Source organism: Salvelinus namaycush, chromosome 3 (genome assembly GCF_016432855.1).
Source record: "Salvelinus namaycush isolate Seneca chromosome 3, SaNama_1.0, whole genome shotgun sequence".
In the NCBI taxonomy this organism is placed as follows: Eukaryota; Metazoa; Chordata; class Actinopteri; order Salmoniformes; family Salmonidae; genus Salvelinus; species Salvelinus namaycush.
The window spans coordinates 17,315,290-17,330,247 of NC_052309.1; the positions used below are offsets into that span (position 1 = coordinate 17,315,290).

General features: G+C 38.7%; 2 protein-coding genes across 5 annotated transcripts; one reads left to right on the forward strand and one right to left on the reverse strand.

Annotated features, from left to right (window-relative positions):
* Positions 1–1,374: 1,374 nt before the first annotated feature.
* Positions 1,375–4,240, reverse strand: LOC120045031 (iron-sulfur cluster assembly scaffold protein IscU-like). The gene is made up of 5 exons (XM_038989853.1): positions 4,111–4,240; positions 2,811–2,924; positions 2,452–2,562; positions 2,190–2,268; positions 1,375–2,066 (listed from the first exon to the last, which is right to left on the reverse strand). The coding sequence occupies exons 1-5, from the start codon at positions 4,207–4,209 to the stop codon at positions 1,975–1,977; spliced, it is 495 nt and encodes a 164-aa protein (XP_038845781.1). The 5' UTR covers positions 4,210–4,240; the 3' UTR covers positions 1,375–1,974.
* On the forward strand, positions 3,188–14,948 carry LOC120045030 (E3 ubiquitin-protein ligase RNF185-like). 4 transcript variants are annotated; one of them, XM_038989852.1, is made up of 7 exons: positions 3,188–3,276; positions 12,444–12,665; positions 12,825–12,843; positions 12,965–13,077; positions 13,196–13,241; positions 13,678–13,795; positions 13,916–14,948. In XM_038989852.1, exons 2-7 carry the CDS (start codon positions 12,499–12,501, stop codon positions 14,011–14,013), a joined length of 561 nt encoding a protein of 186 aa, XP_038845780.1. In that variant the 5' UTR covers positions 3,188–3,276; positions 12,444–12,498; the 3' UTR covers positions 14,014–14,948. The 4 variants fall into 4 exon arrangements, with proteins under 4 accessions (XP_038845780.1, XP_038845778.1, XP_038845777.1 ...); XM_038989850.1 differs by lacking the exon at positions 3,188–3,276 and adding an exon at positions 11,398–11,521; XM_038989849.1 differs by lacking the exon at positions 3,188–3,276 and adding an exon at positions 11,944–12,145.
* The last annotated feature ends 10 nt before the right edge of the window (positions 14,949–14,958 follow it).

Genomic DNA, 14,958 nt, shown 5'->3' on the forward strand with positions numbered 1-14,958 from the left:
AACATTCTAGCTTGTAGAGACTATTGCGTATTTTTTTACAGTGACTCCGAGTAACCGTCTAATGTTTAGACAAAGGTTAAGTTCACCATGAGCACCTCATGGTGCAGCATCTGCCACAACTTGAACTCAGACAGTATGTCTCCAACATTAAGGGAGGTATTTTTACGTTATAAAACCTGTGTTTGTGTAGTTAGTGTAATGTTAATCCTGTCTCTTGAAACATTTCCATTAATGGGCCAATCTGGAGTTCAATAAATACCAAAGCTGTCACCCCGCCATTGGTTTTGGTAAAGAGCTGAGAGAAATAGAACCACTCTCAAATTCATAGACAGAGCTATGGATACAAGGACTGAACATCCATGAGCTCAAATTGATAGTTTTAACCATGTTTTGAAGCTATACAGTATGTTTACAAACATTGGGAGTAAAACAAGTATATTTGGGGTTTTGATGGGGTGCAACAGTTGAACTAAGCTCATCGAGTATTTATAAGTTCTATTCATCAAGAACCATTGGCTATATATATATGCATCATTAATTTAAAGCTCTAATATGTAACTTTTTGGGCAACCTGAGCAAATTCACATAGAAATTACTTGTGTCATTCTCATTTAAAGCAAGTCTAAAAAGCGGCAGATCTGTTCCATGCTTCCCGTTCTTAAGTTAGTTTTACAGTCTTTGACTTTCGGTTTTGTACAACAGCTTCAAACACAATATTTTTGCTTACGTAAAACTTATTTCACAGCGGTTTAGATGTTACAATGATTCTCTACACTATACTTGCTTTTGTCACAAACTAAAATTAGGCAAACTATTACAATTTCAGCAACCAGGAAATGGCAGAGCAATTTCTGCAAAGTGCACAGTCCAAAAGTAGATGTAGCAACTCAGAAATGACCCATTAATGGACAACCGTTGCTCTGCTGCAGACCCAGGTCCTGTGAAAGAACTTGGGAAAGCACCAAACATAGCAGTCTACTCTACTCGTACTGTGCCTTTACAATGCAGGCTGGTTAGTCGTGTGTATGTGTAGTGTGGTTGAAAACATGACCAGACATGGTTGTAGAGGTGCTGCTTTCTTTATTTTTCAGTGTTCTTTGGTTGAATATGGTAGAAATTGTGGAGACAGTAAAGAGATTCTAAAATGTGTTGTGTTTGGTATTTGATAAAAGCAGAACCATTATCTGCATTTATGGATGAAGTCAGAATGTATTTACATGGCTCAGGATAAAGTATGCCAATGATGCCATCTAGTGGAGAATACAAGCATTGCTCTAATTTCTGGTAATCTGCACACTGCTGAGAAATACTAGACAATACCTCAAAGTGGATTATAGAGACCTTGCATGACAAAAAAAAATAAGACATAACATACTACGTACACGCCTTACTTTATTAATTTGCATTACAACCAGGAAGTCTGAAATGTGACAAAAGAACCCAAATAGATACCTTAACAGTTTGCTGTCATTTCACATCTCCCGCACTGCATTTCCTCATTGCCTTCAAAACATGTGCGCTACATGGGTGTTGATGGGATACCTTTAGAAGTCTTATTCAATACTTCACCACAGCATCCACAATCATTTCCCAATTGAAAATACCCCCAAACCATGACAAAATCCTGACAAAATAAAGCGAATAAAGACAAAGCAAACTTGTCTCGGCTCACTTTGCATTTCTCACTCCTGAAAATAAGGCTTACTTTGTACCAATCACCCGATCAGTGCCCTTAAATTGTGCGTTAACGTGACAGGCTACAGAGTAAAGACTGGGAAACCACAGAATGCCACAGGGGCCTGGTGTGTATACTGTGTTGACTATGTACGTTGTATGGGTGGACATAACCTGGACTCATTTAGGATGCCCCATGTATAGAAGGGTGGAGGAGTGGGGAGCCAGGACTACATTTGAGTGTCTCCTTGGTAGTAGGGTGCAGGACAAGGGTGTCCAGGACTACATGAGAGTCCTCCCTTAGTTGCTGGCTTTGACAGTCTCAATCTTGCCATCCTGCTGTTTGAGACGGTAGTCATTCAGGGCAGCTTTGATGGCATCCTCTGCCAGCACTGGAGAAAGGGGCAAAAATTTCACATGGTTGTAATTAATTAAAAAGGCACGTATGGTTTAGAAATTCAGCTTGTTAGACAGGGCAGAACAGTATTATATATCAGACTGAAATAAGAGCTTACTGGAGCAGTGAAGTTTAACAGGTGGAAGACTGAGCTCTTTGGCAATGTCAGTGTTCTTTATCGTCATTGCTTCGTTAATCTGAAAGCCAAAAAGAGGGCAACATTTCACCAACCAAGAAATAAACTTGATCTAACCATGATATGTAATGAAAGGAAAAAACAGTGTGGTGGAAATGACTTGAATTGAGAAATTGAAAACAGCGCAACAGAACAGTAACACAGGAAGCAGAGGAAGTGTCATGGATGCAGAATGTTCACTCACGGATTTGCCCTTCACCCACTCTGTTACCAGGGAGCTGGAGGCAATGGCTGAGCCGCAGCCAAACGTCTTGAACCTGGCATCCACAATCTTCCCCTGATCGTCCACCTCAATCTGTAGATTAGTCACGTTATACAACTGTCTTTTGTCCACATAATTGAATAAACAATTATGTAACATTACTAAATACATACACTTTGTAACTAAATAAATAGAGCATGCTGCTTCTTGCTAAGTCCTATCTGTGTTGTTATCTGCTTCTTTGGAACACAACCAAGACATAGTGACCTCATTCAAAATCCAAGGCCATCTGAGGTTGCCATGGTGAGACAGGAAGTAATGAGGACAGGGGACCAACGTACCTGAAGCTTCATCACATCTCCACAAGCTGGGGCTCCCACCAAGCCTGTCCCCACATTCTTGGAGGTCTTGTCCAGGGATCCAACATTCCTTGGGTTCTCATAGTGGTCCACTACCTAAACATAGCAACAAGGAGACAAAAACATTTTATTACTTAACTCAAGTTTATAAATGACCCCATCCAGGTAATATTCCCTGCTGCATAGCTACAAACATTCACATAATATCATCCTTAAATTAATTCCAACTGTCTCAAGGCTGGGAGGACTCTTGCACTCCTGTTATGCAATGGGTAGTTTCAACATTATGTAAGGGAAAATAAAATAAACAGATTAGGGCAGGACTCCACTGTCCACAACAGTAGTACTTCCTGCTGCAACCTCCCTCCCCCCAGACGTAATCGCCATGATGCAGGTCATTCTCTGCATTATTGAAAAATGCTGTGTGTCTGAAGAGCCTAAATATTTGGTGAGTTTGTTAGTTGCCAGTTGGTACTGATAATGGTTGTTTTATTGACTAGCCTAAATCTCATAACTTTTGGCCAAAGATGGTTTACAAGACATTCATACATGTTCAGAATGAGTGATGAAATGTTAGCCTAAATCCAAATGGACAATTCCACCAAATAGATGGCATAATTAATAGGTTATGGTGTTCTCTTACACATGTATATAACAGGTTCAACAGAAACCGAGAGTTACTGTGGAAATGTGATCTTATTTCACACGTTCTGTAGAAAAATCCAGAATCAATGAAACTGCGTATTGCCAGGGCAGGTAGTACACTGGTGCTACCGCTATGCTGCTTCAGAGATTTGACGGACACATGTCGCGTAACTGACGTTAGTGTTACCAAACATCTAATTTAAACAGTTCAGGAAGAAACAGCTTAACCTTCAGGTAACTAGCTACATCAGTTAAGACCTGCATCAACCGAGACAGAGCTGGAGATTAAAATTGGATTGGCAGAAAAATAGCATTTTTAGAAAGAACATTATCTAACATGTTAGCTAGCTAGATGTACGCTATAGAACTAGTCAAGGCATGTGACGCATGTTGTTAAAAGCTAGCTACTTCGACCTCTATTTTAAAATATATTTCAACTAGATACTCTCAGAGAAACAAATACATAACTAGATAATCAATGCCAAATGTACTTATAGCAACTAGCTAACGTTAGCCTAGGTTCGTTGTCAAAACAAGCTTGCAAGGAATTCACATTTAACGAGTTTACGACCTAAACAGGGACACATGGTTTAATTTATCAGCCATCAAATTTAGCTAGCTATACAGGTTATTTTACCTTCTTGTGGTAGGCGGCTTGGACCGTATATTCCGGGGAAGTAATCCTTCTCATCACAACAAGCGGGGTGATACACTTCTTTGCAACTAGACCCGCCATGTTCGCTGTTTGTCTGAAATGACGCAGTCTGGAAGAGGGCGAGCGAATACCCTTATCATGCGCATGACAGTGTGGGAGGAGGAGCTTTTGGACTGATTCCATTGAATGACAGAAAAGTGCATGGATTTTCATATAATATTCAAATATATCATATTTTTAGTGTAGCAATATTCAGCAAATATATCTAAAGGTTAGGCATGAGCCCTAAAGGCAAACACAGGGTAGTAGCTAATTAACCATAAGGAATGATATTGTGTAGAAAAACAAAAAACGTTGTATGTGTTATGTGTATATGAGTTATGTGACAGTGGAGAGTTCATGTTCGTGGTAGGAGACCGTTACCTTTCATATCAGTAAATCTAAAAATACACACAAAACAAACTAACCTTGCAGGTGTATTTCATTTCCTGAGGTTAACACAGGAGAGCGATATTGGTAAAGTTTTAATTATAGCTCCCCAGCTGTCTGAAAATAAAGCGATATAATATTAGTAGTGCTCTCCATGGTGCTGAACACTCAAAGCGTGTGATGTGGAAGCTCACATCTAGGATCCCCTTCCCCATTCCTTGATGCAGTTGTGACAAATAAATAAATAAAGGAAAAGTGAGCTATTGGTCAAGAGGCAAGGGTGTAAACTGAGGGAACACTCTCAGTAGGCTGTTATAGATGCTGTCACTTCACACTAACACAGAAGGTGAGTCTTTTACTTTTCATGTTTTTATGTAAAAGTGCTTAAGGTAAACTCTCACGTTTGACAAAGACAAATATTGAGAGGCTATTTGAGCACAGGTCTAGCTGTAATGTTATGCTTTCAATGTGTTGTCTGATCATTTGTATGTACAGTGCATTCGGAAAGTATTCAGACCCCTTGACTTTTTCCACATTTTGTAAAGTAACAGCCTTAATCTAAAAGGTATTAAATAGTTTTTTTTCTCTCATCAATCTACACATTATACCCCATTTGGGGAGTTTCTCCTATTCTTCTCTGCCGATCCTCTCAAACTCTGTCAGGTTGGATGGGGAGCATCGCTGCACAGCTATTTTCAGGTCTCTCCAGACATGTTTGATTGAGTTCAAGTCCGGGCTCTGGCTGGGCCACTCAAGGACATTCAGAGACTTGTCCTGAAGTCACTCCTGCGTTGTCCTGGCTGTGTGCTTAGGGTCATTTTTCTGTTTGATGGTCAACCTTTGCCTCAGTCTGATGTCCTGAGCGCTCTGGAGCAGGTTTTCATCAATGATCTCTCTGTACTTTGCTTTGTTCATCTTTCACTTGATCCTGAATAGTCTCCCAGTCCTTGCCGCTAAAAAACATCCCCACAGCATGATGCTGCCAACACCATGCTTCACAGTAGGGATGGTGCCATGTTTCTTCCAGACATGACGCTTGGCAGTCAGGCCAGAGAGTTCAATCTTGGTTTCATGAGACCAGAGAATCTTATTTCTCATGGTATGAGAGTCCTTTAGGTGCCTTTTGGCAAACTCCAAGCGGGCTGTCATGTGCTTTTTACTGAGGAGTGGCTTCCGTCTGGCCACACTACCATAAAGGCCTGATTGGTACTTCTAGAAGGTTCTCCCATCTCCACAGAGGAGATGGGAGGAACTCTGGAGCTTTGTCAGAGTGACCACCTCCCTGACCAAGGCCCTTCTTCCCTGATTGCTCAGTTTGACTGGGCGCCCAGCTCTAGGAAGAGTCTTGGTGGTTCCAAACTTCTTCCATTTAAGAGTGGAGGGCACCGTGTTCTTTGGGACCTTCAATGGTGCAGAATTTTTTCAGTACCCTTCCCCAGATCTCTGCCTCGACACAATCCTGTCTCTGAGCTCTATGGACAATTACTTTGACCTCATGGCTTGGTTTTTGCTCTGAGATGCACTGTCAACTGTGGGACCTTATATAGACCGGTGTGTGCCTTTCCAAATCATGTCCAATCAATTGCGTTTACCAAAGGTGGACTCCAATCAAGTTGTAGAAACATCTCAAGGATGATCAATGGAAACAGGATGCACCTGAGCTCAATTTCGAGTCTCATAGCAAAGGGTCTGAATACTTATGTAAATAAGGTATTTATATTTTATATTTTAAATATATTTGCAAAAATGTCATGATGGGGTATTGTGTGTCGATTGATGAGGAAATTGTTTTATTTCATACATTTTAGAATAAGGCTTTAACATAACAAAATGTGGAAAAAGGGAAGGAGTCTGAACACTTCCTGAATGCACTGTATTAGATGACAATCCTGTTATTCTATTTTGGGATTTCAAAAAAGCATTTGATACTGTTAGTCATGAGTTGATTTTTGATACATTGTACTATTTAAAATGTGGTCTTTTTTTTATCAACACAATTAAAACTATTTATAATGGTGGTAATAGTTATGTTAAACTTTCCCGTGGATCCTCACCTAGATTTGATATTCCTTAAGGGATTCGTCTGTGCTGTCCAGCATCACCATTTTTATTCCTATTAGAATCACAAATTATTTGTTCAATGGTCACCAAAAGTCATTTTGAAGGAATTATTGTGTGTGATAATGAGGTGAAGATTTCCCAGTTAGCTAACAATACAACCCTGTTTTTTATAAATTAAAAGTAGCCCTACAAACAGTAGAGCTTTTCTCTGAAGTGTCAGGTTTGGTATTGAATATTGCAAAATGTACATTTTTGCACTTAAAGATGCAGTGAGTCCTAGAATATGTGAGATTTCTGTCAACGATGTTGTAACCTACTTAGGTGTCAAAATGACCCGAAATACTAATGAAATGAAATAAATGTATTAAATCCCTTAATTGAATCTATATAAAAAATAAAATTATTCATGGTTGGCAAGATATTTATCTCTTCAGGATAGAGTCTGTCAAAGGCAAAGGGTTTATCTCGAGAGAATCTTATCTTTTTACATTTTTAGAGATTCACAGTCTACATGTACCACTCTCCACAAATGATTATTCAATTTCATTTGGAAAAAGAAGCCACACAAGATCAGGTAGGATATCGTCCTTGTTATACAAGCACAACTTCTCTCCACACAAATGTTTTATTTGGAAAAATGGTGATATTAGATATAGAAATAAAACCATATTTTTCCATAATTGGTTTGCCAATAACATCTTCGTGGTTAAAACTTCTTGTCAATATGGGGGCGCTGTTTTCACTTTGTAAAAAATCGTGCCCAAATTAAACTGCCTCGTACTCTATTCTAGATCGTACAATATGCATATTATTATTACTACTGGATAGAAAACACTCTCAAGTTTCTAAAACCGTTTGAATTATATCCGTGAGTAAAACAGAACTCATTTTGCAGCAAACTTCCTGACAGGAAGTGAAAAATCTGAAATCGAGGCTCTGTTCCAGGGCCTTCCTATTCATTTGCTTGAAATCTATGGATATACATGCACTTCATACGCCTTCCACTAGATGTCAACAGGCAGTGGGAGGTGGAATGGGGTGTCTAGCTTGATCTGAGGTCGAACAAGAGCTCTTGGAATGACGTGACCACTATTTCCTTTGTCTACCAAGGCGCGGGAAGGACATCAGCATTGGCTTCTGAAAAGCGTTCGGTATAGACGGCTAATATCTCCGGCTTTGATTTTATTTGATACATGTGATAATATCATCATAAAGTATGTTTTTTCAATATAGTTTTATCAGATTATTCAACGTTTATCGGGAGTTTTGGAGTTTTCCGTTCTCTGCGTTAGGTGAAGATGGACATCTTCGCGCCACTTGGCTAGCTAAGGTTGCTAATTCGACAGGAGAAGAGGACATTCTAAAACCAAACAACGATTTATTCTGGACAAAGGACTCCTTGTACAAGATTCTGATGGAAGCTCAGCAAAAGTAAGAACCATTTATGATGTTATTTCGTATTTCTGTGGAAAATGTTTAGTCGTATTTTCCTTCCTTTTTGCGGGCGCTGTCTCGCTATAACGTAAGCTGTTTGTTATGGTAAAGTTATTTTAAAAAATCTAACACGGCGATTGCATTAAGAACTAGTGTATCTTTAATTTGCTGTCCAACATGTATTTTTTAGTAAAGTTTATGATGAGTTCTTTGATTAGATTAGGTGACTGTCCAAAATTTCTCCGGAGATTCTGGTGAATCGATGCTACATATTCACAATGTATAACCACGGTTTGCAGCTCAAAATATGCACATTTTCGAACAAAACATAAGTGTATTGTATAACCTGATGTTATAGGACTGTCATCTGATGAAGTTGGTCAAGGTTAGTGATTAATTCTATATCTTTTGCTGGTTTTTTGCGATCGCTACCTTTGCGGTGAATGAATGCGGTTGTGTGTTTGGCTATTGTGGTAAGCTAATATAATGCTATATTGTGTTTTCGCTGTAAAACACTTAAAAAATCGGAAATATTGGCTGGATTCACAAGATGTTTATCTTTCATTTGCTGTACACCATGTATTTTTTTTTAGGTATTTCACGTTGCTCTCTGTAATTATTCTTGCTGCTTCGGTGCTATTTGTGATTGTAGCTGCAATGTAAAACTATGATTTATACCTCAAATATGCACATTTTCGAACAAAACATAGATTTATTGTATAACATGTTATAAGACTGTCATCTGATGAAGTTGTTTCTTGGTTAGTGACTAATTATATCTCTATTTGGTCGGTTTTGTGATAGCTACCTATGCGGTAAAAAAATGGTGAAAATATGCGGTTGAGTCTTTTGCTATTGTGGTTAGCTAATAGAAATACATATTGTGTTTTCGCTGTAAAACATTTTAAAAATCGGAAATGATGGCTGGATTCACAAGATGTGTATCTTTCATTTGCTGTATTGGACTTGTGATTTCATGATATTTATATGCTAGTATTTACTTGTGGAGCTATGCTAGGCTATGCTAGTCAGCTTTTTTACTGATGAGGATGCTCCCGGATCAGGGATGGTGATGAAGTAGAGGTTTTTAATCAACTTATAAATGATAATGGTAGTCCTTATACTTACAATGAATTATTAGCCAAATATAACTTTATTATGTTGTGTAAGGAATAATACATTTTAATGAAAGCTAATCCCAATGGAATCCTTACTTTACTGAAGGACCGATCAAGCGTTTCATTACATGCACTAAATTACAGTGATAGTGTAGAAATGAATCAATACATTACATCAGAAATTGAACAACAATTTAGTCTGAGAAATTATTAACAGTTAGTTTACCACTGCTGCTAGTTTTCAATGGGAATCTTGATGTGAAATGGCAATGTGAGTGGACTAATCCACATAAATATTTGATAACTGATAAAGTAAGAGAAGTCTTTTACAAGATCCTTCACAGATGTTGTCCTTGTAATAGTCTTATTTCGAAATATTTAATTAATGTTGAAGAGGAATGTGGCTTTTGTGAATTGGAAAATGAGACTATATAGCATTTATTTTGTGATTGTTTGCATAGTGAAATATTTTGGACAGTGTTATGATTTTTATGAATAATGACTAAATGATGTATACATTTAACGTAGAACTATAACTAACTGAATTCTACCCTGTTTTTCTATATTGATAAATAATGTTAGTTCATAAGAAAGAGGTTATGTAGCATGTACCTAGGAAGAGAGGGATGTATGTGTGTGCCTAAAGAAAACAAAGTGAATCATTAAACTATGTTTGAACCCGACCCAGCTATAACTCTGGGGAGATAAGATAGGACAGGGAGAGCTAGAGATACAGGAAATCTGGAGGGGACTGGAACTGTCAGCTGTGTGGTAATAAACTTTGGTGAGACTCCAGGAGAAAAAGAGAGAATCCAAAGTTAGTGTGTATGTATGTGCGTAGGTTAAGAGAATAAAAAGGAACGTTTTTGTATATGCACAGCAGAGCTCTCGTAAATAAACTTTGCTGACTATTGTAGACTGGCCTCTGTCTGTTTCATTTCAATAAGAACCTTACAAATTCTTAGTAACAGACAGAGTAGTTTAATTGAAGTTCAGTTTATGAACATTGAGAACAAAATTCTCTTAACAGACAGATAAGAAAATAATATTAGTGATAAGATCGGTAAACTCGCTTCATACTCGTCGCCAAACCCACTGGCTCCAGATCATCTACAAGTCTCTGCTAGGTAAAGCCCCGCCTTATCTCAGCTCACTGGTCACCATAGCAACACCCACCCGTAGCACACGCTCCAGCAGGTATATCTCACTGGTCACCCCCAAAGCCAATTTTTCCTTTGGCCGCCTCTCCTTCCAGTTCTCTGCTGCCAATGACTGGAACGAACTTCAAAAATCTCTGAAGCTGGAGACTCTTACCTCCCTCACCAGCTGTCAGAGCAGCTCACAGATCACTGCACCTGTACATAGCTCATCTGTAAATAGCCCATCCAATCTACCTCATCCCCATACTGTATTTTTTTACATTTATCTTGCTCCTTTGCACCCCAGTATCTCTACTTGCACATTCATCTTCTGCACACCCTACCATCCCAGTGTTTTAATTGCTATATTGTAATTACTTCGCCACCATGGCCTATTTATTGCCTTACCTCTCTTATACTACCTCATTTGCACATGCTGTATTTAGATTTTTCTACTGTATTATTGATTGTATGTTTGTTTATTCCATGTGTAACTCTGTGTTGTTGTATGTGTTGAACTGCTTTGCTTTATCTTGGCCAGGCTGCAGTTGTAAATTAGTTGTTCTCAACTAGCCTACCTGGTTAAATAAAGGTGAAATAAAACAAATAAAATAAACCTATGACCATTACCAAATGTGATATTTTAAAACATTTCCTAATTGATTTACAATGTTATATAACACAACTAAAATATATAAATACCAAAGTATTAAAGAAGTGGCTACAGTATGTCAAAATGTAACTTATCTATAGCATAATATACTTTTTTGTGTCTCTCTGCATTTATTTATTATTTGTATTTTTTTTGTTATGTGTGATATCTGTACATTGTTTTGTACAATGTTTGTGTAATGCATTAAAAAAATTAATACAAAACTCCCCCAAAAACAACGGGCAGACATCTTGGATGCAGTCTCCAGTTCTTCGTATACCTCGGTTGTTCGAGAGGATCAAAACCACAATGTATCATGGGTAAAATGTGACTGACTGATCTACCAATAATAATTAGTCATTATTTATGATGCAAGGTGATTTGTAGATTAGTCCGTTGGCAGCCTCTCTGCAGTCATTTTGATGCTCTCAAACACAGCCACCTTTGGGACTTTTGGGTCGCCTTGGTAACGGCCAAAAGCACAGTTTAGGACGAGATTTACCATTGAACTACCTGCTTTATGTATCTTTTTGGGGATCTGACAAAATTCACATGGAAATGTGAGTTATAAATCTGTCATTCTCATTGAAAGCAAGTCTGAATGATAGATCTGTGTTTCCCGTGTTTACGTTTTGCTCTTGCATATTTTACTTTCGGTTTTGTTCACCAGCTTCAACCAGCTGAAAATATAATATTTGGGATTATGGAAAAGATAATTCACAGCGGTTTAGATGGTACAAGTATTCTCTACACTATACTTGCTTGTTTTGTCACATAAACTGAAATTAGACGAACTATTCGAATTTTAGCAACTAGGAAATGCCGGAGCGATTTCTGCATTGGTCAGCTTTAATCATATTTATCCTATCATGTAATCGCTTTTGCCACATTCCAATGGAGGCGGGAAATAAACTACAATGTAGGAAATTCATATTATTTGTAAATCAGTCAGTCACAATTTACCCATGATACATTGCGGGTTTGAGCCTCTCGAACACGGCCATTGGTAACCAATCGGCGTAGCAGCAGATACACAAGTCATCACCAAACAACTTCTGGACGCTAACTATAGTGATAATATCCGCTGAAACTTGAATTTAACTTAGTAACGTGAACGAATAGGTGGCTTTCTATCTAGATATCTGTACCCACGACACCGAAGATTTGTTTGAAAACGCAAGGAGGTAGTCAATTATGTGATTTGATGTTACGCCGATGAGAGCTATGTAGCTCGCTAAACTAGTAGCTACATTTATTCTACCTAACGCGCAACGTTAGCATAAACGTTTTGTTTATCTTGTTAACGTTAGCAAGCTAAATTAGCCACACTGGATCTAGCTGCTACGTTAGTGTATGTGGTAACTTTTCTAACGCCACTGGAGCATTGTTAAGCAACATTTATTGTAAATCATAACGCAAGTTTGACTTTGGTATATCTCGATTCTCATCTGTTTGGATTCATTTACACATACTAATCTACAGGCAAGGGGGGCGGCTAGATACATCACCCCACTCTACCTCCTGATCTGTGGAAACAATGGCTAGTGCTGCCCCTCCACCATCCGCTGTCTCGACCGCCACTGAGAACCCCAGCAGCTCGAGTGCTGCTGGGGAGGGTGCCAATCAGGACAGCGCCTTCGAATGCAACATCTGCCTGGACACCTCCAAGGATGCGGTGATCAGTCTGTGTGGGCATCTCTTTTGGTAAACACCCTCTTGTCTTGAGACTGTTCTGTATTTGTGATTGATTGGGGGACATTCTTCCTTATCTGGTACTCAGGAGAGGGTCTTGTGCACATAATTCAATATAGTAATTTAATATCTGTTCTATCTCCCATCCTTTACATTCCCTGTATCATCTAGTTGGCCCTGTTTACATCAGGTAAGTCAATTGATACATCATTTATTTTACACAACCACTGTCATCAGCTGCCACCTGACCCTGATGTTTTACTGCTACTCTGAATGTATCATGCAATCTTAACCCCCCTATGTTTATGCAGTGGTTAGAGACCAGACCTAACAGACAAGTGTGTCCAGTGTGCAAGGCAGGCATCAGTCGAGACAAAGTCATCCCACTATATGGCAGGGGGAGCACAAGCCAGCAGGACCCACGGTGGGTTGATGTACTCAACATGAAAGCAGGGAGCTCAGTTTGCATACAATCCTCAGTTATTTACTCTGAATTCCACATCCCAAACTACTGTTGTCAACAACCTGTCTCTCATTGTTAGGGAGCGAACTCCTCCTCGACCACAAGGACAGAGGCCAGAAAATCGTGTAAGTATTGTGTAATACAACCACTATCACCAAGCCATTACTCTCACTTTTCAGACTGTCCACAATTATTTAGCAAGGATGTTAGCAAAGCTCAATACAGATGGTTCTACTGTGTACCACCTGTGTTTGCAATGTTGGCTGCTGTATTGCACTACCCATTCATGATGAAACTATGACACAGGATGCTGTAGTGAACCTGCCCATAGCTGAATTCATTAGCAGAATTAACTGTCTCACTGGGACCTATTAAGCACTGCCTGAAGAGCTATATTTGACCCCTTGAGAAGGACGAAACTTATAGCACTAGTGATTGCGTCACATCATCTCTCCCTCGATACACCTGTTAAAGTCAAGTTTTTTGTACATATGGAATAGTCATGTTATAACCCTGGGTCGGTGCAATGTTATTGTACGGTTCTCTTTCTTCCCATCACAGGGATTTCAGAGGTTCGGCTTTGGAGATGGAGGATTCCAGATGTCTTTTGGCATTGGTGCCTTTCCATTTGGCATTTTCTCTACAGCTTTTAACATCAATGATGGAAGACCACACCCAGGTACTTTAGCTGTGCAGGTTGAGCATTGTGTATTGTAACAATGTTTCATCAAATGTATTGTGAATGGCCCCCTCTAGCTTGAAAAGCGTTGATTCATTCTCCACTGGTTACCCCACACAGCTGCCCTTGGGACCCCCCAGCACATGGATGAACAGTTCTTGTCCCAACTCTTTCTATTTGTGGCTCTGGTGATTGTGTTTTGGCTACTAATCGCATAAATGTCTGGGTGGCCAGGACTAAGGCTCAAGTTGGACAGTTCTTAATACTCTGTTTCCAGATACTTGTTTGATTTTGTACTTTTCCACATTCTAAGTATTGTCCTCTTGACTTGGCTAGCTGTTGGTTTATTTTTGGTAATTAAGATTAAACTGTTTGATTACATCTGTACTATGAATCCTACAGAAGTCTTAAAATGGCCCTACCTCTTCATTTCCATCAATGTTGTGTTTTTTAATAGACATTAAGTTTCCTTGGTTGGCAATATAGAACCAGATTTTAAAAGAAAAAATGGCAAATCAGTAAATGTAAGGTATCGGATATACTCTGTGTTTGTATGGATGTAGATTAGGAGCAGTATGTCCTGTTTCTTAACTGAATCTATCAATTCAGGAAGAGATGTATCATTGGTGATAGACTTTTAAATTGTTGACACAATTGCCTTTTGAGTACCATTACCAGTATGCAGCCATATTAACAATACAGTAAGTAGTACATTGTGTGGTGTCAGCAAGGGAATAGTCCAAAAGAGCAGTATTGATATGGGTTTAGTTATTGAATGACATTAACTGGTATGTCCTCAGTTGCCATAGGAGTTATTTTGTTAAGACTATTTCTCATGTTTCAGAAAATTAGGTTACAATTTAAAGGAGCTATTTTTGGTTCAATGATACTGTCATTATCTGCCACTAGTAAGACTTTTAGTACAAATGGAAATGTAGAATTCTAATGCATATGCTTATAAAATAAAGAACTTGGGGGGGATGTGCAAAAGGTATAAAAGATTGATTTCTTCAACCTGACAACTATCAAGATGAATGTCATGAGTAACAAAAGCTGTTATTTTTGATAGTGTTCTCCCTCACTAATTGATTTTGTTTACTTCACAACTTTCTCACTAATAAATGTATTATTAAAATAGCATAAGCATCTGTAATAGACTGTTT